The sequence below is a fragment of the Akebia trifoliata genome, chromosome 11 (assembly GCF_017979445.1).
Source record: "Akebia trifoliata isolate Shusen 1 chromosome 11, ASM1797944v1, whole genome shotgun sequence".
Classification (NCBI taxonomy): Eukaryota; Viridiplantae; Streptophyta; class Magnoliopsida; order Ranunculales; family Lardizabalaceae; genus Akebia; species Akebia trifoliata.
In genome coordinates, this window is record NC_141385.1 from 21,950,958 (window position 1) to 21,977,191 (window position 26,234).

The following is a 26,234-nucleotide window of genomic DNA, read 5'->3' on the forward strand; positions in this document are numbered from 1 at the left end:
ATTTCATCTCTAATGACTGTTTATTTGAAGATTACTCTTTTCTTCTTAAACCATTTGAGGGAAAAAGGTTTGATCTTTAATCCCATATCCAGTGTTTTAAGAAACTAGCTGAATCTGTGATTTTGATGGAAAATTGGTCAATCGTAGTTTTAAAAATCAAACAAGTTGACTTGATTAATCCCTAGTCATATATTTACAATAATCTGATGGGTACGTAAATGAACATCATGAGCTACTGTAGGAAGTTCTGAATTTCTTTGAACAACTGATAAAATGCATGGGGAAGAATGTGAGGTTCATCATCCACAGAGTGTGTGAAGGAGATGAATTCTCAGTTTCATAATGTGGAGCTTAGGTACGTCCCATCACTTCTTCTTTTCTTCTCATTAAATTCTGTTATTTATTATGAAAAAGAAAACATTTTTATGATAATTCAAAAAAATTTGTGGGACCAATTTACCGAGTCAACTCATAAATTTGGTCAAGGCAGCTTGAAATACATTTAGTCGGGTCAGAAATTCTGCCAAGTTATTCAGTTTTATTTGTCAATTCCTACATAAAGTGTTTTGTTTTAAATTAGCTAAATTTTCGGAATGGAATGATGTTCTGTGATGATGATTTCTGTGGTAAAAAAAGCATGCTCACAAAAAATCAGTCCTTTATGAAATTTTTAATCCTAATTTATTAGTTGAAGAAAGGTGAAACGTTAATTTGTAACCATTTTTCTTAGGGTAAATAGTTTTAGAATGGACTTATTTTTTTGTGAGGATGATCTTCTCATCATAACGATCATCTTCAACACACAAAAAAAAAAAAATAATAATAAAATAAAGTAAAAAAATAAAAAATAAAAAATAGAAATTTAGAAACTGTTAACTCTTATAAGATAAAAAATTTATAACATTTTTATTTAACTTGCCCTGATAGACCTTTCAGCTTTCAAGTTTACTCAACCTGTTTGGACGTTCACGTTTTAAAAACTGTGGTTTTAGATTTAAGTATAAAAAATGAGGGAGCAGATGGGTAAAGAAATCACCCTAAAATCAATCATACTAATTTCTACAACTTACCAATCAAGTTATTAATATGTTTGTATATTCATCGACCAAAAACGGGTCCATAGAAGTATTAAGTTCAAAAAGTGCTCTTCGTAAAGGTTGATAACAAGTTTAGCATTTAGGGGGAAAATTTTGTTCTTGAAGAAACCCTAATATAATTATCTTAGAGAGAAGTCAATTATCTCATGGATGGGAGATCTCTAACACATTCCAAAATGTTTAATAAATCTTTTTTCTTTTTTTAATTGTTGTGTGGTAGTGATAACTTTTAAAAATAGTAACAAAATTGATATTTTACGAAATTAATATTTACTAATAACCTTTTAACTATTTGAGAAACCAACTTAGGTGTCACAAATGCTTTTTACTGGTTTTCTGAATAGTTTTGGAATGAGGAATGTTCTGGTAAATAAATGATTTCATTGTAAATTTTTGGTAATTCACCCATTGTTTTGTTATGGGTTTCTAACAAATGCACTCTGTGAAAAAAAAAAGAAAAAGAGACGTAAATTCGATGAGACTCTTTTAAACACTACATAAAAAAAAGAGTTAAATCCGATGGACATTGACGTCGGATTTACCCCTTTTTATTTCACTTTGTGCAGATTCATAGGAAATATTTAGATTAGGTTTAAAAATATTTTGTTTTAAAAAATAAGTCCTCTTCTAATTGGTCAAAGGTTTTAAAGATGAACTATGAGTGAACTATCGAATTTAAAATGTGTTGATTAATAGAGAAAAAAAAATGTCTTATTAATTTTTTTAAGGAGTTCCTAAAAATTTGTATTCTACATCCTCATGAGTACACCCCATCAAGAGCTTGAAGATGACTGGTTTTGAGATGGAAAATACAGGCATTTGGCTCCTATAAAGGAAATTAAAAAAAAAAATTGCAATTAGACCATTTTGTATTAGTCTATGAGAGAAGACTGATGGCATTTTAATATATATATATATATATATGGGGTAGCGTTCAATGGCAAACTTTTTGGCAAAACATTTTTCAAAACATGAGTTAGAAGTTTTGGAATGGGCAGATTTTTGGTGAGGATGATTTCTACGGTGAGGAGATCATCCTCACCAAAAACTCAGCCCATTCCAAAACTTCTAACCCATGTTTATAAGTTGAAAAATCATGGACCGTCCATTTTTTTGTAAACTGTTTTTGATGGGGTTAGAAGTTTTGGAATGGGCTGATTTTTGGTGATGATGATCTCCTCACCGTAGAGATCATCCTCACCAAAAATCAGTCCATTCCAAAACTTCTAACTCATGTTTTTGAAAAATGTTTTGCTAAAAAGTTTGCCATTGAACGTGACCCATATATATATATATAGGATTAGGATCCATATACACATAAAGCTACTCATAAAGCTACAAAGTGTTTTGTCTTATATGGGTAAAAATGTTTGGAATGGGCAGATTTTTTGTGAGGATGATCTCTATGTGAGGAGATCATCTTTGCCAAAAACCAGCCCATTATGAAACTTCTAACCCCATGTTTACAAGTTGAAAAATTTTAGACCATCCAATTTTTTTAAATCACTTTTGATGGGGTTAGCAGTTTTGGAATGGAATAATTTTTTGCAAGGATGATCCCCTCACCACAGAGATCATCCTCACAAAATAACCATATAAAACAAAAACGTTGTAGCTTTATGAGTAGTTTTTATGTGTCTACGGAACCCCACCCATATATATATATAATTAACTAGTAAGCCGTGGATAAGATTGAAGAGCGTGAAGATGACTGACTTTGAGGAGGAACATCCAGATTTTGATTGATGGAAAGGGCATTTAGATCATTTTGTATTTGTCTATGGGAGAAGACTGATGTCATGAGTCTAAACACATAGGGTATCTCAAAGATTCACCAACTCTCCTAAAGGCTCCTTGACTTCGGCCTTCTCTAATATACTAAGAAAAATGACTTGAATACCATTGTCTTTAACCATAAATTAAATATAAAAAAAAGCCTTGGATTTCTCTTCCCATAATCAATCATGTTGAATAAAATCTTTTTTCCTAGTTTTCAAACTTTAAAATTAATCTACTTTAACCTTCAAACCTAAAGAACAAGATAGGATGGAGTTAATTTGCTACTTAACATACCTTTCAGTGGACCCTAAATAAATCAAATTGTGGCATCCAAAAACATGATCTGACACCACAAGGTTATAAAGGACAAAATCCTAAGAACTTTGGAAATAAAAATAAAAAATAAAAAAAGTTAATTTATACCGTTAAATTTTAGTTTTAAATTTGGGAGTTCGATAGCCATTTATTTTCAACACCTTCGATCAAGCTAAAAAAATATTTATTTTTGAATTTTTGTTCGTTTGGATCTTAGTTTTTCCATGAAATCTAGAAGAGTGTGGTGTTGGATTTCCAATTTGATAATCCATGTGGGTTCAATGATCCTTGGTAAGATTTAAAATCTTACTGCTTTAGTCATACTAACCTAATCCATAAAGTAAGGTTTGCTCATGAACAACCTTGACAAAATAAGAGAGTTTGTAATAAAATTGCAATAGATAGCTCTCCCAGGTAAATCTCTCTAAAAGCAATGGATTGAAGATGAGATTAAATAAATTAAATTAATTTACTATAGAGGTTGAATAGCAAGACCTTGAAGATGACTAGTTTGTTTTTTCAAATAAATAAATAAGGGGATTTTGATTTTTTGATTGCATATTAAAAATGAGGGTATTTAAATTTTTTATTTTTTTTAATTTTTGAAAGGGAAAGATCATAAGTTTGAAAACATAATATTCACCAAAATGAGAGGAGTGTCCAATTTATCCCAAAACATTGAGAGGCAGAGGAGAACATCGCCAATGTTTTAGATTAATAGATATAACTTGGAGGAGTCATCTTTATTTAAGATGAATTTGAAAATCATGGATAAATGCCAGTCTAATAGTAATGCATTGGGTGCCATGTAGGAAGGAACGGCTACATTAAAAGAATGAAGTTCCATTTCCTAATATGGTATCAAAGTAATTTGATCTTCATTCAGTGCATTTAAAAATCTGATTTTATTGATAATTCTTAGATAAATATCACATACATCTCAAAAAAATATTTATAAACATTACATCAATCAAAATATATGGAAATTACCTAATATAAATATTCTAGAATATCCTAATTAGTATATTTTAAATATCAATAAATATTTTAGAATATATTGCATCATACAATCTTCCATTTGTGATGAGATACACTATCACTTGATATGATATTTCTCATATATTTTAATACAATGCATCTTATTCTCTAACAACTAATGTAATTATAACATTTTTTTTCCCCTTACTGAATGAACTTGTATATTATTCCAACAAATGGATAAGCAACCATTCTTACTTTCTTATGCAGAGTGGAAAGGGAAATCCATCCCTTTCACCAAAGGTTGCAGCTTTTACCAACTCTCAAAAAAAGGGGACAGACTAATTATTACGTAAACACGCAACTATTTCCATTACCACCTTAAATTTAGCGTTCCAGCTTCCATTATTATTTACTTATATAGAAGATTAAATGATTGATTTTTAATCTATGTAGGAATGCTTGTGTCTTAATCGAGTCGCCCATCAAACCCGGACCACTGGCACTGGTAATTCCATCAAATCTTTTGCTTAGCTGCTCTCTTATCCCATTCAAGTTGTTCTTGAAACTCGTTTTATTTTTGTTAATCCCTAGAGAAGTGATCGAACCATAATTTAAAAATTGCTCAGTAGACTCAAAAATTGGCCAAATCGATTCATTTTTATTTTTAGATGACTTGGCTTCAAAACTTGATGGAGCCAACTCGTTGGGTCAACTTGAAAAAATCACTAAGTCATCTCATCCAATTGCAGAGTAAGCTTGAAAATGCACCAAGTCTACATGACTACATAAACTTTGATTTTTCTCCTAAAATTCCATCATCTTCAAGCTTTCAAACATATTCAACTTTGTCTATAATCTATCATATTCGACCTCTAAAGGAGAACTCTTGATTTGTCAACTAAGAAATCATCGTCTACCATCCAAAAATCTTTTCTTGCTCCTAAGGTAATATGATGCGGTCGTATGACATAGATCTTTAGGTTGAAGAGGAGGGTGCAAAATTATACTTTTAGTAGTTGAAAATGACTAATTTTGTGAAGAAAAATTAAGGATATTATGATAGAGTTCAAATTTAAGGTCATTTTCTATGGATCTCTTAGTGACGATTGAGATCAAAAGGTTTATCATCAATCTGAAAACACAAGGGCATCTCAAATATTTATCAAAATGTGAATGGTATGTCTAAACTACCCTTATTAATTTAATATTTTTAGTTGACTCCTCGGATCAACTCTGCAGTTTTTAATTTGACTCCACTCAGTAAGTCAAATTTAAAAAATGAGTTTGGATCCATAACAATGTCCCCTTCCTATAATAAAGGTAAAGTGTCTACATGACATGTATTTGTTGGTGTTTAAAACACCTAGGGCCCTTAACCAAGCCGACATCCCAATGTGTTTGAAATAAAAAAATGTCACGTATACACCTAATTTTCTTATAGGAATGGGACACCGTTTTGGATGGGAATTCTTTAAAAAGAGGCCTAGGATCCAATACAGTGTCCCGTTCCTATAAAATAGGTTAGGTATCTACATGGCACGCTTTAGTTGGTGTTTAAAATACCTTAGGCTCGTAATCAAACCATTCATGCAACCCAATGATCAAATTATGCCACATTGACACCATTCATATCTATATAAACGAGACACCATATGGGATCTCGACTTTTAAAAATATGGATAAAACTTGCAATAATAAAATAAAAAACCAATGAAACTCTTGTCAATCAGTAAAGCATAAATTAACACTTCAAAATCGCTCGTTGGACAAATAGATCTGCTTTGAATCTTTGCTGGCTTGCCGCCACCAACCTAGGGCATTGATGAGAGCCGTCGATGTCATAGTTAGATGATAAGAAAATGAATAATCGCAGAATAGCCAAAAGCACTTTACACTTAATACCATTAGGTCTCTATTTCTATGAGTCTTCTCTAATTATCACGATTTGATTGTTTTCTTGTACCACTCCTTCTTTCTATGATTGCAATGATCTTTCTCATGATCATGATTTCATCTCTACTTGATCCCTTGAGCACCTCCCCGGATGGGGAATGCCTGTCATGATGTACCATGGCTTATGACACACCTCGGTGTGTGCATTGATGGGGGGTGAAACACTCACTTCATGAAAAAAGGGGTATATTGGACATCAAGGACCATCAAATTTCAATAATTTATCCAAATTCGACAACCTTGCTGATGAATTTAGCCTTTGTACACATAGTGACTCAAAGCAAGTGCAACACAAGATATACGTATGGTTCATATTGATTCTACATTGTACCAAATACAACAAACGCAAACAAAAATTAGAGAACTTTTATTGTCAATTCAACTTTTTTATTTTTACACACCAATTATTTATGGGATTTTTCCCAAAAAATGATCAATTAGGGGTGCAAGTTAATTCGGTTCAAACCAAGAACCAAATCAAACCGTGAGATTTGGATTGGTTTGGTTCGGTTTAAATTGACAATGGTTCGGTTTCGAGTTGAAAAAATGGAGAACCGATGATTCAGTTTAGTTCTCGGTTTAGACTTTATATATAACCGAACTAAACCGAAAATCGAATCCATATAAGATTTTTTTTAAGAACCCTAAACGTCACTCGTTCTTTCCCTTTACTCTCACTGTCGCTCTCATCTCTTGCAACCAAACCTACGGCTATGGGCTCAAATCTGACAGTCGGCATTCGGCGGTCCTCCCTCCCTCTCTCTCTCTCTCTCTCTCTCTCTCTCTCTCTCTCTCTCTCTCTCTCTCTCTCTCTCTCTCTCTCTCTCTCTCTTAGTTGTGCGTGACTGTGCGGTGTGCTACAGCTCGCCTGCGACTGCAGCCTCAAATTTGGTGGCCAACGGTTGGTGATCATCCCTCTCTCCCTCTTTCTCTCTCTCTCTCTTGCAATTGTTTGCGACTGTACGGGCGTGCGGCTGCGGTTGTGGCTGTGGGCTACCTCAACTCCGGTAGCCGACGGTTCATCTCTCTCTCTCTCGTCTTTTGCATCGATTGTAAGATGCCTGTAGAATGGCAGTAGAAGATTTATTTTAAAATGCCTTTTTTTTTTCTTAATTATTGATGACATGTTTTTAGCAACCCATGGAACCGAACCAAACCAAACTGAATGAAGGTCAGTTTGGTTCTACATTAATTCGGTTCGGTTCTGATTTCAATATAATGGAACCGACCTTGGTTGGTTCGATTCTAATTTTGCTCGAAACCGAACCAACCTGAACCAAGTTGCACCCCTATGACCAATTACTTATGTCCAAATTCTAGTTTCAATATACTGTTCATTTTAATTTTCGAAACATGTATTTCGAGTGAATTCATCACTTTTATAATCAATGAATTCACTGGTATATCTACAAATTTGTAGATATTCAAAGTGACGAACTCATGAGTTCGTACGTAAAAAAAATGATGAATGCATGTTTTGGCAATTAAAATGAATACTGTACTAAACTTCGAATTTGGTCCTATTCAGCGTAGGAAATGAAGATTCACCCATTATTTATTGTTATACACGTCAGCCAAGACACTTTTCTATCTACCCTTGTCAAGGTCTCTCTCCCTCTCTTGGCCGTATGATTAACATTTGTAATTTCATGGACAAGTTTTATTTGTCACCCTTTTGGTTTCTAGAAGTAGATACTATAGTTTTTTTGAAGGCTTCGATCTTATTATACTAGTCGGATTCTATAAAAAATGGTGTGGCAACATAAGTTTTTATTTATTTTATTGTTGTAACTATTATCTTTTTTTTTTTTTTTTTTTCCGGAGTTTCTTCTGATATGCATCTCCCTATTGAGAATCTCAGAATATGTTGAAATTGGTTACTTCTCTATTTGACGAATTCCCAGGAGCAACTGAAAGTATGTAAACTTCCACTAGCTATCATTTGAAAACTGATCAGTTCACCATGTTGAAAACGCGTTGAAATATTATTGATGTGTTGTGTCATGCAGAGTTCCTACAGAAGCCCCAAATGATCCTAGAGTATTTTTTAAGGATTTACAATCTATTCTTGGAGCCTTTTATTCATCCAATTCTGGAGTTCTATATCAATCTTTGGAAAATGGTGGCTCGATTGCTAGCCTGCATGCTCAACATACTACTTTATATTTCAAGGATCTTCTTCAAATAAGAGTCAAATCAAAAGGTTAATTTTAACAATCTCCTACATCTATGAAAGGAGAAAGAGGGGGAATTTCATTTGCGTTTCAACAATGAGAGGGCTACAAAGAGTCGAAGAATAGGTAGGAAAGATGCTTGTGCTGAAGATGCAACAATGGGCTTATACTGTGCCCTTAGTAAATGTGTGTGGTATTGTACTTTGAGACTGAATTTATGAATATGTTCGTGGTTAGATACAAAAGTCTTCCTTAGACAAGTATGATTGATTTGGTTATAAAAATTGTTTGTAGACAAAAATATCCAGTGGTTCGATGCACGTGGGTTGTAGTAAATTTTTTTTAAAATATTGATCATGTGTTGAAGTATGGTTCAAAATCAATTAGGCCCAATCCAAATGTGTGTATTTTTTAGATCAGTCCAAGGTAATTTCGGTTGGGCTTGTAACTTGTGAAAGGATAAAATCATCTCCTATCCGGATCGTCCATTCGTACCATCAATGTGTATCTCGAGGTGGACACGTGGCATCATTTAAAGAGAGTTCTATCTTATTAGGGAAGATTTCAAGTTTAAAAATATTATTCTCCTTATTATGTAATTGTTAATTTGGATAAGGGACAATGTGATCAATTGTAATTAATTAGAGTTAAGACTCTAATTAGGGTTTCTCTATTTAAAGATTTTGAGGCCATTGTAAAAAAGGGAGGAGGAAAATATGAAGAGGGGAAAGGAGACTATGTAAATCTGAGATCTATAGTGAAACGACTTCCCAAGTCCACGTAAAAAACATTTTTGTGTTCTTTCTCTCTTTCATTATTTTTTCATGATTTCTATGATTTATTGGTGAATGATCTTGTTAAAAATTAGATCTCGAGGTCAATCACAAAAATGACCTCCACATTGGCGCCGTCCGTGGAAACGAAGAGAAAAATCCACGAGAAATCACGTGGTTTGGTCGGGGTTCCAAATCAAGAATTGAGGGTTGCCGTCAATATCAACCCTTACAGATCTAGGGTTTTAGATCGCATTTTGTCGAGGTACAAATCACAATATAATCGAGAAAAATGGAAAAGATAGAAATCTAGGGGCTATGGGTTTTGCGAGAAAGAGGCTAATAAAAATAAAAATAAAAATTGCAGCTTACTCGTTGGAAGAAGAAGAATAAAAACCCTAATTAATTCTTGATGGTACTCTGCAACTACTTCGTCTCCATCAGAAAACCCCCAAATTTCTACCACTCAGTCCTTCATGGATTCATCAGAAGCTAATTAGGGTTTCAATGGTGTTGAATCTCTGTCCGGGCTGGAAATTGTTGAAAAGTAGTGCGAGATAGAAGTGATTATGGTTTAATTGTTGAGTCTTGGAGATGTTATTTAGAAAGAAATGCTGAGTAAATATAGAAATTTCACAGAAATTGATATTAGATTTCATATTTTGTCATCATATCTGGTTTGATTTCAAATATATTTAATCGATTTTGGATCCAATATCAAGATCAATCTTCAGATCAGGGAGTCGTGTGAGAAGCAGTGGCAGCCAACGTTTGAGAACACAAAAATAAACTCTTACAAAACATGCAGTTTTCGTCTTTCTCTCTCTCTCTCTCTCTCTCTCTTTCTCTCTCTCCATGGCGACTGTCGAACTCGTCGGACCAAAGAAGATGCCTCGGTCGAGTTGAGGCGGGTTTCAGGCTCACAGATTCAGCGAAGAGGAAGCTCGATTGTGAGCCATCGCAGAGATCGTAAACGGCATGGTAGAGATATCTCGCAGCAGAGAATGGGGATTTGGTTCTTTAGGACGTTAGACCTTACTTGATCTCTGATGGAGGAAACGAAGTTGTGGCTTCTACAACAAGAGAGGATAAATAAAGAAAAACGCTATGAAGTTAGGAATATTAATTCACATCTTTACACTGCGTCTGTTGGTAAAAGGTATTAAAAGGGAAAGGTTTTTGGTATATCGCTTGCACATCAACTTAGATTTGATGTACATGTGAACCCTCCAATAGGCCTTTGTTGAAATTAAAGCATATAAATGGAAAGCAAAAGAGGTCAACTTGTTGTGTGGTATGCACATCATACTTGATGTATATAGAACTCATATTTCAATTTTAAAAGAGTAGAAAAAAAAAATTATTGAAAAAGACTTGGTGTTGAATTGGTTGCTTTACATAAGCATTAACTTTTGATGGGGGAGAGGACTGGGGAACATTCAATCAAGATAATACATATTTCAAATGCTTTGATAGAATGGCCAAGACAATAACTTGGAAAGTTATAGTTGTTTGTATTTCTTGTTAACGATGTTTGCAAACCTTGATAATGTGGATCCCAATCTCAAAGAAAACATAAACTAATGGCTGCCCTCATTCACAAAGCAAACCAATAATGTGTAAAATTTGGAAGGGCAAGGAACTAGTGTGAAAATTGCAGGGTACTGTTATGAAAAACCTATGTCAATAAGGTGCTATGGGAAAGGAAGTTGTTCCAACGTATTTCAATTAAAAAGGTTCATACTGATACACAAATAGTACGATCTTCCAAAGAAAGGGACGTAGTACAAATACGGTGGTACAACCAGGTATTTATATTAAATTTAAAGTTATTTAATTTTATTAATTGTTGATCAATCATATGGTTCGGGGGTTCAAGTTATACCCATAATTAAGGGTCCTATGTAACCTTCTTTATTATGCGAGTTAACTCATCATGAAATTAACGTGGGGGGCTAATATTTGGGGGCCTATTTTGAGCTCAACTCATTTGTTTGGGTGGCTCAACAAAAGAAAATTTTGGGGGATAGTTCTATGTCCAACTCGGTCAAGTCTATAGACTAATGAGTTAAGTAGTTTAATTTATAATTCAATTTATTGTTGTATGATTGAGGGCTTAGTTTGAACTCGTAATAAAGGTCCTAAGTGATCAAATTTGTTACTTGAGGAGGCTCGATTTAAAAGTAGTATGGGGGCTAACCTCGTACCCTATTTGATTGAGTTTAAGGACTCCATTGAGGTGGAAAGTTCAACCCATAATTCTAACCACCAAGCTAAAATGATTATATTCTATGAACGTTGTGATCTTTGTTGGTTCAAGTTTTTCAGGTCGATTTGACAAATTTTTATAAGGCGAGAAGGTCGGTTCCCTCTGCGGACCCGTGTGTTACTCTATGAGGTAAGTGTCATAAAATTCTAATAAGGTTGGTTCCCTTTGCGGACCCGTGTGTCACTCTATGAGGTAAGTGGCACGAAATTCTAATAAGGTCGATTTTCTCTACGGACCCATAAGTCACTCTATGAGGTGAGTGGCACGAAACTCTAATAAGGTCAGTTCCCTCTGCAGACTCGTATGTCACTCTATGAGGTAAGTGGCATAAACTCTGATATAGTTGGTTCTCTCTGTGGACCCGTGTGTTACTCTATGAGGTGAGTAGCATGAAACTCTAATAATATCGGTTTCCTCTGCGGACCTATGTGTCACTCTATAAGGTGAGTGGCACAAACTCTAATAAGGTCGGTTCCCTCTACGGTGTTACTCTATGAGGTGAGTGGCACGAAACTCTAATAAGGTCGGTTCCTCCATGACCCGAGCGTCACTCTATGAGGTAAGTGATGCGAAATCCAATACGGTTAGTTATTCTATTGATTATCTAAGTCTTTGATCATTTTGGTGTCTAAGCCTGATCTGAAACTTCGGTCGGCTCTTCTATTATCTAAGTCTTGCATCATTTTGGGATTTAAGTCCGATCTGGAACTTCGGTCGGTTATTCTATTATCAAAGTCTTGGGTCGTTTTGGGATCTAAGCCCGATTTGGGATTTCGGTTTATTTTGTAGTTATTTATCAAAGTCTTGGATCATTTTGGGATCAAAGTCCGATCTGGGATTTTGATCGGTTTTTTTATTATTTATCAAAGTCTTGGATCATTCTGGGATCCAAGTCCGATTTGGGATTTCGATCTTTTCTTCTAGCATTTACCAGAATTTTGACTTATTAAGGAAATCAAGTCTAGCTCGCAGTCAAGTCTATTATTAGAACATTTATTTATTATCGGAGTTCAATTGAGTTGAATATCAAGTTTGCAAAAAAGTAAGTCCCGAGGATCAAAAATCATACTAGTTCAATGGTGCTCAATCAAGTAATAAGTATTTCTCAAAGGTGGATCTTGATGTATCAATCTCCACTTCCGAGAGGGGGTTATGTGGAGGGATAAAATCGTCTCCTATCCAAATCGTCCATTTGCACCATCAATGCGCATTCGAGGTGGACACGTGGCATCATTTAAAAAGAGTTCTATCTTATTAAGAAATATTCTAAGTTTAAAAGGATTATTCTCCTTGTTATGTAATTGTTAATTTGGATAAGGGGCAATGTGGTCAATTGTAATTAATTAGGGTTAAGACTCTAATTAGGATTTCTCTATTTAAAGGCCTTGAGGCCATTGTAAAAAGGGGAGGAGGAAAATATGGAAAGGGGGAAAGGAGGCTATGTAAATCTGAGATCTATAGTGAAACGACTCCCCGAGCCCGTGGACGTAGGCACGTTTGCCGAACCACGTAAAAAATCTTTTTGTGTTCTTTCTCTCTTTCATTATTTTTTCATGATTTCTATGATTTATTGGTGAATGATCTTGTTAAAAATTAAATCTCGAGGTCAATCACAAAAATGACCTCCACCTAACTTATGTAAGTGACCCACTTTGTGGTGCTTCTAAAATGATGGGGTTTTATTTTCTTTTGTAAAAGGTCTAACTTCAAGTTAAAGTCTTTTCTAGAGAAGAGAGTAGAAAAAGAGAGAAAACTCAAGCGATGAGAGGTTAAGAGGTTTGAGAAGATTGAAATCTAGAAGAAGGTTTCAGATAAGTGATAGAGATGACTCCTTGTATCGATTTGCCCAATTTTCTTCCTAGAGAAATTGAGTTCCAACGTTCGTACCTCTGTAGACATAGCCTTTGGGCAAATCACGTAAAATCTCGTGTTGTGGGTATTGTGTTATTACTCTTTTATTTGTGGTTGTTTATCTTCTTTGCATTTGCTATTATTATTTGGCTTATCCTTCATTGTCATTATCAAACAAGGTCATGAAAGGTGTGGCATACAAGGTGTTTGGTGAAATACCCAATAGGTGTTTGATCAAATTACTAAATGAGTTTCACAAAGGTGTTCACATACACAATTAGTAGTACCAGAGCCTAGGTTATCTAGGGTGTTTGAAATGGGGGAAAATGGTACAATGATGATCAGAAGTTTCAACAAGATAATTTGAGGTGAAGTCATTTGATGGAAAATCAAACTTTACATTGTGGCAAAAGAAGATGAGGAATATTTTTATCCAACAAGAACTTCATAATTGCATTCGAGGAATTGAAATGACGACGGAGATCTGATGTCATCGTTGTTATCTCATCATAAATTAATATTTTTATATTCTCCTTAGCTTGTGGACAAGTAAGAGATCAAACTTAAGAGAAAGGGGGGAGGGGGTGTTACCAAGTTAACAAAAATAAAGTTAATCTAAACTACAAATTTAAAATCTATTTTTATATTTTTGTGAAATAAAATAGAGAATAGATGTTGCTGGAAATTAAAGCAAATAGAAATGAAATTAAACTAGGAAAACAAGATAAACAAATCCATTAGTAATTAAAGTGACCTAGGATTAGCAAATAAAACTATATTTAAATTTGTCTTTCTTGCACTCAACCTCAAGGACTTGGTATGAGCTCCTTGGGTTGAAAGATATGGCTTGAAGTTTGGAATAAAGCTACAGTTAGGACTCCTTCACTTACTAATGTGTGAAGTCCCTACCACCAAATATTTAGATTAAACGTGTTTTATCTTGATCTTATCTAAACATAAATCATCTAAGTTAAGCATATGAAGTGTAGAAATCCATCTAAAGCATTGCTCCATTGGAGTTGGATAAAATCTCTATAAACAAAATAAAGACATAGAAGGATAAAAATATAAACACAAAATTAAAGCTTGCTCCTAGGCTTCCTCCTCTCACTAATAGAGGGAGTCTAGCCTATGGTCATTGTAAGGATAAAAGAAGAAATAAGAGAAACAACACTCATATTCATGTGGAAACTAATATACATTATCTCCTACTTTGAAAAATTACAAAGGTTACTGAAATAAAACCTACTATAAAATAGAAAATTACAAAGAAAATGCCAAAGGCATTGGAGGAGAAGAGAGAAGGGACAAGGGCCAAGATAAGGGCTAAAAGACCCTTTCTTGATTGGGAAAATAATTTATTTATAGACTTGAGGTACTTTGGAAGGATTAAAAAATAGTCGTCATCACTCTTCCATATAATCTCACGTGTGGAGCATACTAGAGCAAACTTAGGGCACTTCAACTGAGGTAGACTATGCCACATGTTTTGTGACTTAGCCACATTGATTTGGAAGCATTCAAATCTCTAGTTTTGCATGATTGCTTGATTGATCTTCCTGATTGCAATGAACTCTTGATTGATTGATTGATTTTTTGTTCATTTGGATGAGTTGATCATTGACCTGTATAGTGAATACACGCAATCAATTTTTTGATAATTACATTTATTTTGTGCAAAAAGCCTAATTAGTATGATATACATGAAATACAATAAATTAAGGCTTAACATACTTATTTACCTAATCTAATGAAATAAGGACATAAATTGAGATAAATGCCTAGGAAAAATGTGGATAAATCAATGTTTTGAGATATTAATCAAGATCATGTCCAATGATACATGGGAAGAGTTGGATTTGAAGGCTATTAGTTCTATTGAGTTGCATATTTTTGATGAAGTCATGTACAACATCATGGAAGAAAAAACCGCAAAGGGAACATGGGATAAACTTGAGAAACTTTACATGGAAAAGACTTTGTTATTTCTTAAGGACCAACTCTATGGTCTAAGGATAGAGGAATGGACAAGATATCATAGACTACTTGAACATGTTCAATCGGTATTTTAGTGATTTGTTGAAAGTAGAAGTGAAGTTTGAAGAAGAAGACAAATCATTGCTTTTCTTGAGATCACTTCCTAATTCCTTCAAACACTTTCGGACTACACTTATGTTTGTCAAGGAGACTCTCAAGTTTGAAGAGGTGGTTCAAGACCTTATCTTTCACATGACCATGGATAACTCAAGTGAGAAGGATGCTCAAGGAAAATGACTCATTGCAAAAAGTTCAAGTGAGCGAGGCCAAACAAAGGAGAAAGAAAAATCTTAATCGAAGAACTCTAGATCCAAATCTAGAAGTAAAAAAGAAGTGAAGTGCTACTACTATGGGGAGAAAGGATATTACAAAAGAGATTGTAGAAAAGTACAAAACAGATTAAAAGAAGGGAAGAAAATCAAGTCAAGCTCCACAGTAAGCATAACATCGAAAACAATAGAGAGCTTTTAGCAGCATCTTTGGGTAATCTCATATCTAACTCTTAGATTTTACATTTCTGGTGTAACTTTCATATGTGTTCCAATCATGATTGTTTTAACTCTTATGAACCACATGATAGTGGAGATGTTTTAATGAGTAAGAATACGGTATCCAAAGTCATTGGAACGGGTACCACAAAGATAAGAATGTATGGTGAGGTTGTTAGAAGCTTGGGTAGTTTGAGGCATGTACCATTACTCAAGAAGAATTTGATATCCTTAGGCACACTCAACTCAAATGGATGTCCTTTCTAGGCAAATGATGGAGCATTCAAGGTGTCTAAGGGAAGCACAGTGATTATGAGTGGTATGGAGCTTGCAAATAACCTCTATAAACTTTTGAGGAACACAATTCTTGGTGTAGTTGCAATATTCATGGAGGAAAATTCTTGAAAGGATGAAACTAACCTTTGACACTTAAGACTTGGCCATATAAGTGAAATAGCATTACAAGAGTTACACCAGTGGCAATTGTTGAATGGCAAGCAAGTTAGAATTTTGTAAGTTTTGGATGGTGAAAAAGTAAAGTAAGGTGTCATTCAAGGTTGCAAATAAAGAAATAAAGAGTAAAGGATTGCTAGGTTACATTCATTCCAATATCTTGGGGTTTGCACCCACTAAATCAAAAGATGGAGCTCGTTACTTTGTTACTGTTATGGATGATTTTTGAAAAAAGGTTTGGGTCTACTTTAAGAAAGAGAAATCTGATGTCTTTGCCAAGTTTGTGGAATGGACGACCGAGGTAGAAAATCAAATAGTAAGAATCAAATATTTGATAAGTGATATTGGGGGTGAGTACAAAGATGACAAGTTCTTAAAGTTTTGCAAAGAAAAAGACATTACAAGGTATTTCACCGTGAAGAAAAATCCTTAACAAAATGACGTAGTCGAGAGGATGAATAGAATGCTCATGGAAAGGAAGATAAGCATGAGATTACATACGGGGTTGCTCGAATCATTTTGGGTGGAATTGATTAACCATGCTTGTAATGGTTAATCGATCACCATCTGAGCTATTTGAATTTTAATGTGCCAAAGAGGTATGGCTAGAAAAAAAAATGGACTACTCTATATTGAAGGTGTTTGAATGCAAGACATATGTTCCCATTCCTAGTGATGAGGGAAACAAGTTGCAATCAAAGTCATTTAAGTACATCTTCCTTGGATTTGATAAGGGAGTGAAGGGATTCAAGCTTTGGGATCTGATAAACAAGAAGTAAATCCTTAATAGAGACGTGGTTTTTTATAAAGGTTCCATGACAAAGGAAAAATTCAAAAAAAATAACGATGAGAAGTTGGTTATTGGTGAGAAGGTAGTTGTTATCAAAATTACTATTAGCACGGAGAAGACGACAAGGGAAAAATCTCAAATTCAATTTGATAAATCACTACGTTAAAAAAGCCTAAATTTGTTACTTTTTTAGCATTAAAATCAGTGGCCCAAGTCTTTCGTTCATATTTCACCGGCCCAAATCCCTCATTTAGGCTTAAGAAGAAATGTCTTCAGCCTTAGCCCCCGAAATTGTATCCACTCGATCATTCTATTCATCTTCTATCTTCGAAGTCTTCGAATGTCTCTTTATAAAAACGCTAAGTTAGTGTTCTCTCTTCGAATTAGATTTTGTCTCCTTAAGATTTCATGTTCCTTTTACAGAAAACCTAAGTTCTATTCTCTCTTCGAATTAGGTTTGTTATACCTATGATTTCATATTCTCTCAGTTGAAACCCAAAGCCTCTTCAATATCTCCCTAAGATTTCATATGTAATCTCTGTAGAAACCCTAAGATTTTGTGCTCTCTTTTCGAATCCACTTCGAAGTTCTTTGGTCAAATTAAAACTTCAAGAAACCCTAAATACAAGAAGAATTTCAAAGTGGGGAGTTGGAAGAAGAACTCGATTTCATGTTCTTTTTCGAATAAACATTTATTCTATTGATTTTGGTTGATCCATCCAAATATTTGATTGATAACTAGCTCTTCTTGTTTGATCAATGGGTTTAAATCTCTTTTGAGTGTTATAGCTACATGTGAGAGCTCAAATCGAAGAAAAGATTAGAGCTCAAGTAAAAAACACTAAGAGTTGAAGCTTTTGATGGGTCGCTTACTACTAGGTTGGATCGGATGTCAACTTGTGGTGGACCAGATGGCATAATATACGCTGGAACGTGGGAATTTGAAGTCTCGTGAACTACTTAATGGAGATCGAGTTGCTGACCCAATAACTCAACTTGATGTTTCCAAGTCTTCTCAAGAACCATTGCAAGGAATTGGCGGTCTGATGACTAGGGCAAGGACAAAGAAGATGGAAGAGGCATTGCAAGGCTTGATTGTGGAAGTACAATACAAAGAGGCCATTCTAGAAGATTCTAAGGCTAACTTCGGAGATATCGAAGTTTCATCATGGATGGTCAACTATCTTTTTATACAAGACATCAATTGGAAGATCAATTTGAATGCAAGAGTTAATTGGGAATTTTTATGTTCTAATTGTCCTTAGTTTTGAATTCTTTATTTCTTAAGGACTAATTAGACTTTCTTTATTTTTTCAAGGACTAATTAGAATTAATCTTGATCTAATTTGTCTATAAATGGGCACCTCATCTTGTAATTAGACACAATTTACAATTTACATTTTTATGAGCAATTCCTTGAAGTTTATTCAAGAAGTTTCTTAAGTTTTCATGTGTTCTTTATGAGTTATTGCTTGAGTTCTTGAAGAAGTGCATGAATCTTCGACTTATCAAAAGAGTGATCATCCTTTGTGGCGTCTCAAGGTTGGGGTTTTAAGGACATAGCTTCCTTAAGATTCTAATCCAATCAACATCATCTCTTATTTCTACACAACTTGTGTTTCCTTCGAATTAAAAGAGTCCTAGAAGAGATCATCAAGAGGAGTTTCCAAGAGGAAACATATCATTTGGTATCAGAGCACCAAGATTGCTGGAAAATACATCAAATTGAAGTAATCCTTCGAAGATTTGGTTCGGGTGACATTTGAATTGGAGATCAAACGGGTTGATTCATGCTCTCCAACAAAATTTAGATCAAATCAAACCCAAAAGATTGCTGGAAAACAGGTTTTTCTTCCTTAAAACCCATTTTGTTGTGTTTTTGATTGGAAACCATGAACATTTATTGAAAGAACATCAAAGAAATAGCAATATATATATTGATCTTGTTTGAATTTAAATCTTCTTTGATGTGTTACCTTCAATTTCATTCCAATTCGAAAAATCAGTCATATCTATCATAAACCATTTGTTTGATCCACATGTATTTCTTTAAACTTGGCATACTAATCAGAAAATAAAATAAAAAAAATAAAAAAATTTTGACAGCCACAATGAACATTCATTGTTGCTAAATTGTTGCATTGTTGTTAAAAAAAAAAAATTTTGGACAGCCACAAAGAACTTTCATTGTTGCTGAATTATTGTTTTGTTCAAAAAAAAAAAAAAAAAACAACAACAACATATATTGATATTGCTGGAATTTATTTCTTCTTTGATGTGTTTCATTCCAATTCATTCCACCATTGTTGTGTAAGAACAAAAGAAAAATCTGCTGTATTTGTTGTTGTTTTTCCCACGATTTCTTGCTAATCACAATCGAACAAAACAACTATTGATTGCTGATCACAACGATTATCTGCTGATTTATCTTGCTGTATTCTTTGCCATGAACGTTGTTGTGTTCATCTAGACGTTGTTGTGTTTTCCATCATTGTTGTTGCTGCAACCAATAAAATATACATAGTTGTTGTGTTTTCCATCATCTAGACGTTTGTTCTTGCTGGAAAATTTTAGAATAAAATGTTTATTTCATTGATGATCTTTCATTTAAAAATAGACGAATCCTTCTTCGTCACAACGTTTTCAAAATTCAGCCATTATAAAGAAGAACGTCTTATTTACATTCCATGGTTTCCTTACTGGATTTTCAATTGGCATCAATTGTTTTATGGATTTCCATGGTTTCCTTGCTGGAATAAAACGTCTTCTGCTGTTTCTTAAAAAAAAAACATTTTCTTTTCTTGCTGAAATTCTTGCTTCTGTTTTACGATTATGTTTGCTGATTCTTCTGCCACAACGCGTTTATATAATGTTTGCTTTTGCTGTTCTTCATGTTATCTTCAAATAGAAAAATAAATAAATAAACTTAAGAGAGGGAGAATATAAACAGCCATATTGATAATTTCAACAACGTTTTCTTGAATTGCTATATTGATAATTGGCTATTTTACTATATTGAATTGCTGGTAATACATATATCTATATATATATATATATATATATATATACATCCTCTTTAACATTCTTGCTGTTGTTGGATGATATATATATATATATATATATATATATATATATATATATATATATATATATATATATATATATATAAAGGAGACGTGTTAAATAACTCAAGAATAAACCAAGTTGGTCTACAAACGCTTTGTTGGTGACAACTAATGATTTGTTGCTGAGTTTTCAAAATTATTTCGTTTCTTTTTCTTATTTTTCTGAATGTATGTTTTCTTTTGTTGAGATCCGAACAACCACAATTAAATTCTTGTTTTAGAAAAAAAAAAAAAAAGGATGGCTATTCGCTCTTTGTAGTTACAGAAAATTGATAAATTGGAGCTGCTAACTTCAAACGGCCATAACTTTTGATCTGAATATTGGAACGAATATTAGTGCATATCAAATCGAAGCTCTTTTCGAGATCTACAAGTTGAACAAGATTTCAACCATGAGTAAGGAAGGAGGAGAACCACATGAGACCGACCTGATATTATTCATCAAGGTCGTCCATGATCAATTTAAATTATTGAATTTAAGGTTGGACAATGTGTAATCCTCTAATGAATCTAAACCATATCGAAGACATGAGTTCGACGGAGAAGAAGATGTTCATTCCTAAGCGGAGAGAGTACATTATCGACGGGATAAGAAAGTTGATTTCAAAGAAGATAACAATTTGGGTAGCATAAAGGTGACGATTTCAACCTTTCACGGAAAGAATGATCTTGAATTATATTTGGAGTGGGAAAGAAAGGTTGAGCAAGTTTTTGATTGTCATAATTATTTCGAGGATAAAAAAATAAAGCTAGTCGCCGTGGAATTTACAAACTATGCCAGTATATGGTGGGATCAATTGGTGATCAATAGGCGCAGAAATGGTGAGAGACCTATTCGATCATGGGATGAGATGGAGTCAGTGATGCGTAAAAGATTTATTCCTAGCCATTATTATCGAGATTTGTTTATCAAATTACAAGGGTTGGTTCAAGGTTCCATGAGTGTAGAGGATTATTAGAAAGAAATGGAGATTGCCATGATTAGAGCAAAAATAGAGGAAGATAGAGAAGCAACCATGACTAGATTCATTGCCGGATTTAACAAAGAGATTACTGATGTGGTTGAGTTGCACCATTATGTGGAGATGGAAGAGTTACTGCACAAATCCATTAAAGCGGAAAAGCAAATCAAGTCTAAAAGGTTCAGATCTGGATCATCTTCTAATAATCTGTGGAGACCAAATTGGAAGGACAACAAAATTCCTTTCAAACCAAAAGAAGACGCAAAGTCGAAGCCTTCAGTTTCTATTCCTAAAGATAGACCTGAAACAAAGCCTCTTATTAAGTCACGTAAGATTAAGTGTTTTAGGTGCCAAGGGTTTGGACACATTGCTTCTGAATGTCCAAAAAAAAGGGTTATGGTTGTCTTGGCAAACGGTGACATTGAAAGTGCTAGTTCAAGTGACAATGAGATGCCTCCCTTAAAAGATTGTTCTGATGTTGAAATAGAAGAGCCTATGCATGGTGATTTACTTGTCACCAGGAGAGCTTTGAGTATACAGCCTAAGGATGAAGGAGATGAGGAGCAACATGAGCATATTTTTCACACAAGATGCCACGTGAAGGATAAAATCTGTACATTGATTATTGATAGTGGGAGTTGTACCAATGTTACTAGTACCTTGTTGGTAGAGAAGTTGAATTTGAAATGGTAGAAACATCCTAAACCATATAAGCTACAATGGCTGAATGATTGTGGAGAAGTGAAGGTAAACAAGTAAGTTCGGGTTCCTTTCTCAATAGACAAGTATGTGGATGAGGTTATTTGTCATGTGGCACCGATGCATGCTGGTCATATATTGCTCGGTCGACCATGGCAATTTGATAGGAGAGTGTCGCATGATGAGTATAAAAACCGTTATTCTTTTGTAATGAACAATCGAAAAATTGTATTGGCCCCTCTCAAACCTTTGCAAGCTTATGAGGACCAGGTCAGGATAGTAAGTGAGTACAAAATGAGAGAGAAACAAAGGTGTGAGCAAAAAGGAGAGCAAAGTGAACAACATGGAGAGAAGAATAAAGTACTGAGTGTACTTGCTGAAAAACATGATGTTAAAAGTGTAATGATAGCAAGGCCACAAGTTCTAGTTCTTATGTACAAAGATGTTTATTTTTCCACTGACGATCTTAACTCATCTTTGCCTAGTGTTGTTGTATCTTTATTGCAGGATTTTGAGGATCTTTTTCTCGAAGAGATTCCACATGGTTTACCTCCTTTAAGAGGAATTGAGCATCAAATAGACTTCATGCCTGGTTCTGCTATACCAAATAAACCTGCTTATAGAGTTAATCCTGAGGAAACAAAGGAGATACAGAGACAAGTAGATGAACTGTTGCAGAAGGGATTTGTAAGGGAAAGTCTCAGCCCATGTTCGGTTCCTGTTCTCTTAGTACCAAAGAAAGATGGAACATGGCGCATGTGTGTGGATTGTCGAGCTATTAATAAGATAACGGTAAAATATAGGCATCCTATCCCTAGGTTAGATGATATGTTTGATGAATTGTATGACTCTCATTTGTTTTCTAAAATTGATTTAAAGAATGGGTATTATCAAATTTGCATGAAAGAGGGAGATGAATGGAAAATTGCATTTAAAACTAGATATGGGTTGTATGAATGGTTAGTAATGCCCTTCGGTTTAACTAACGCACCTAGTACATTCATGAGATTAATCAACCATGTCTTGCGTGCTTTCTTGGGAAAATTTGTGGTAGTTTACTTTGATGATATTTTAGTCTGTAGTAAAAATGTTGATGACCATGTGAAGCATTTGCATGCTGTAAAGTGTGTTAAGAGAACACCAATTATATGTTAATCTTAAGAAATGCACATTTTGTATGGAATCTGTTGTGTTTCTTGGATTTGTTGTTAGTTCGCAGGGAATTAGTATTGATGAGAAAAAGTTAAGGGCAATAAAGGATTGGCCTACACCTAAGAATGCGAACGAGGTAAGAAGTTTCCATGGTTTAGCAAGTTTTTATCGAAGGTTTGTTAAGGATTTTAGTTTTATTGCTGCACCTTTGAATGAACTTGTTAAAAAGAACGTTCTTTTTAATTGGGTTAATGTGCATGATCAGGCTTTCCAAACTTTGAAAGATAAGTTAATTAATGCACCTTTGTTGTGTTTGCCTAACTTTGATAAAGCTTTTGAAATAGAGTGTGATGCATCCGGGATTGGAGTATGAGCTGTTTTGATGCAGGATTCTAAGCCAATAGCTTATTTTAGTGAAAAGCTAAGTGGGGCAGCATTGAATTATCCTACTTATGACAAAGAGCTTTATGCATTAGTGAGAACTCTTCGAACATGGCAACATTATTTATGGCCTAGGGAATTTATCATTCATTCTGATCATGAGAGCTTGAAATTCCTGAAGACCCATGGTAAGCTTAATAAAAGACATGCTAAATAGTTGGAGTTTATAGAAACATTTTCTTATATAATTAAATATAAACGTGGGAAGGAAAATGCTGTGGCCGATGCATTATCAAGAAGGTACGTATTAATTATTTCATTGCAAACTAAACTACTTGGTTTTGAATTGATTAAAGATTTGTATGCCAATGATTTTGATTTCAACCAAGTATGGAATGCATGTGCTGAGTGTACGTTTGGTAACTTTTATAGGCATGAAGGATTTCTTTTCAAGAAAGATAAATTGTGCGTGCCTAATTGTTCTGTTTGTGAGTTACTTGTAAGGGAAAGTCATGGGGGAGGTTTAACGGGTCACTTTGGTGTCCTAAAAACTTTAGATATCTTATGTGAGCATTTTTATTGACCCCATATAAAGCATGATATTCAATCTGTTTGTGACAAGTGCATTACATGTAGGCAAGCAAAGTCTAAAATTCGACCGCATGGCTTGTATACCCCTTTGCCTGTACCTAATCAGCCTTGGACTGATATTTCTATGAATTTTGTTTTAGGATTGCCAAGGACTCAAAATGGTAAAGATAGTATATTTGTTGTTGTTGATAGGTTTAGTAAGATGGCCCATTTTATTGCATGTACTAAAATCAATGACGCAACACATATTGATGATTTGTTCTTCAAAGAGGTAGTTCGATTGCATGGGCTACCTAAGTCAATTGTTAGTGACAGAGATGTTAAGTTCCTAAGTTATTTTTTGGCGTACTTTATGGAGTAAATTAGGAACTAAACTTCTATTTTCTACTGTTGCACATCCTCAAACGGATGGCCAAACTGAAGTAGTTAATAGGACACTCACTACCTTGTTGCGTGCTATCATTCAAAAAAATTTAAAACAATGGGAGAAGTGTTTACCACATATTGAGTTCGCATATAATAGGACTATTCATTCAACTACTTCATTTTCTCCATTTGAGATTATTTATGGTTTTAATCCTTTAACGCCTGTGGATATTTTACCTTTGCCTACTAATGAATATGCTAATCTTGATGGTAAGAAAAAGGCAGATTTTGTGAAAGATTTACATGCCAAAGTTCGAGCCAACACTGACAGGAAGAATGAGCAATATGCTAAGCAAGCCAATAAGGGCCACTTGAAAGTTATTTTCCACCCTGGAGATTGGGTTTGGGTGCACTTTCGTAATGAGCGGTTTCCTACCCAAAGGAAATCAAAATTGTAGCCTCGAGGAGATGGTCCATTTCAAGTCTTGGAACGGATCAATGATAACGCCTACAAACTCGATTTGTCAAGTGATTATGGTAATGTTAGTGCAACTTTTAATATTGCTGATTTATCCTTGTTTAATGTAGGTAATTCGAGGACGAATCTTTTTGAAAAAGGGGAGAATAATAGAGATCGAGTTGCTGACCCAATAACTCAACTTGATGTTTCCAAGTCTTCTCAAGAACCATTGCAAGGAATATGCGGTCCGATGACTAGGGCAAGGACAAATAGAATGGAAGAGACATTGCAAGGCTTGATTATGGAAGTACAATACAAAGAGGCCGTTCTAGAAGATTCTAAGGCTAACTTCAGAGATATCAAAGTTTCATCATACCCTTTTGAATTGGCAAGTATGAGGATGAGGTTCTTTGTGATGTGGGACCGATGCATGCTGGTCATATATTGCTTGGTCGACCGTGGCAGTTTGATAGGAGAGTGTCGCATGATGGGTACAAAAATGATATTCTTTTGTAATGAATTACCGAAAAGTTGTATTGGCCACTCTCAAACCTTTGAAAGCTTCTGAGGACCAGGTTAGGATAGCAAGAGAGTGCAAAATGAGAGCGAATCAAAGGTGTGAGCAAAAAGGAGAGAAAAATGGACCACATTGAGAGGAGAATAAAATAATGAGTGTACTTGCTGAAAAATATGAGGTTAAGAGTGCAATGATGGCAAGGAAACAAGTATTAGTACTTATGTATAAGGATATTTATTTTTCTACTAATGACCTTAACTCTTCTTTGCCCAATGTTGTTGTGTGTTTATTGCAAGACTTTGAGGATCTATTTCCCGAAGAGCTTCCTCATGGATTACCTCCTTTCAGAGGAATTGAACACCAAATAGACTTCATACCTGGTTCCATCATACCAAATAGACCCGCTTATAGAGCTAATCCTGAGGAAACGAAGGAGATATAAAGACAAGTAGACGAGCTATTGCAAAAGGGATTTGTAAGGGAGAATCTTAATCCATGTTCGTTTCCTATCCTCTTAGTACCAAAGAAAGATTGAACATGGCGCATGTGTGTGGATTGTCGAGCTATTAACAAGATAATGGTGATTCGAGGACGAATCTTTTTTAAGAAGGAGAGAAGAATGGAGATCGAGTTGCTGACCACATAACTCAAGTTGATGTTCCCAAGTCTTCTCAAAAACCATTGCAAGGAATTGACGGTCCAATGACTAGGGCAAGGATGAAGAGGTTGAAAGAGACTTTACAAGGCTTGATTGTGGAAGTACAACACAAAGAAGTTACTCTAGAAGATTCTAAGAGTAGATTTGAAGATATCAAAGCTTCACCTAGGATGATCAACTATCTTTTTATGCAAGGGATTGATTTGGGAGATCAAGTTGGATGCAAGGGTTAATTGGGAATTTTTATGTTCTAATTGTCCTTAGTTTTAGTCTTTTATTTTCTAAGGACTAATTAGGCCCAATCCTCATCTAAATTTTCTATAAAAACAGTCCATATGTTATATTTTTGGGACACAATTGATA

At 34.5% G+C, this 26,234-nt stretch overlaps 1 protein-coding gene across 1 annotated transcript; it reads left to right on the forward strand.

The window, feature by feature from the left end:
- Positions 1-245: 245 nt before the first annotated feature.
- LOC147391121 (uncharacterized) lies at positions 246-10,412 on the forward strand. Its single transcript, XM_086457746.1, has 5 exons — positions 246-355; positions 4,440-4,521; positions 4,626-4,677; positions 7,987-8,041; positions 8,135-10,412. The coding sequence occupies exons 1-5, from the start codon at positions 343-345 to the stop codon at positions 8,311-8,313; spliced, it is 381 nt and encodes a 126-aa protein (XP_086313872.1). The 5' UTR covers positions 246-342; the 3' UTR covers positions 8,314-10,412.
- The last annotated feature ends 15,822 nt before the right edge of the window (positions 10,413-26,234 follow it).

Coding starts and splice junctions, on each gene's coding strand:
- LOC147391121 (XM_086457746.1), top strand. Junction 4,522..4,625: donor GGGGACAGACTAATTATTAC/GTAAACACGCAA, acceptor TAATCTATGTAG/GAATGCTTGTGTCTTAATCG. Junction 8,042..8,134: donor ATTCCCAGGAGCAACTGAAA/GTATGTAAACTT, acceptor TGTGTCATGCAG/AGTTCCTACAGAAGCCCCAA.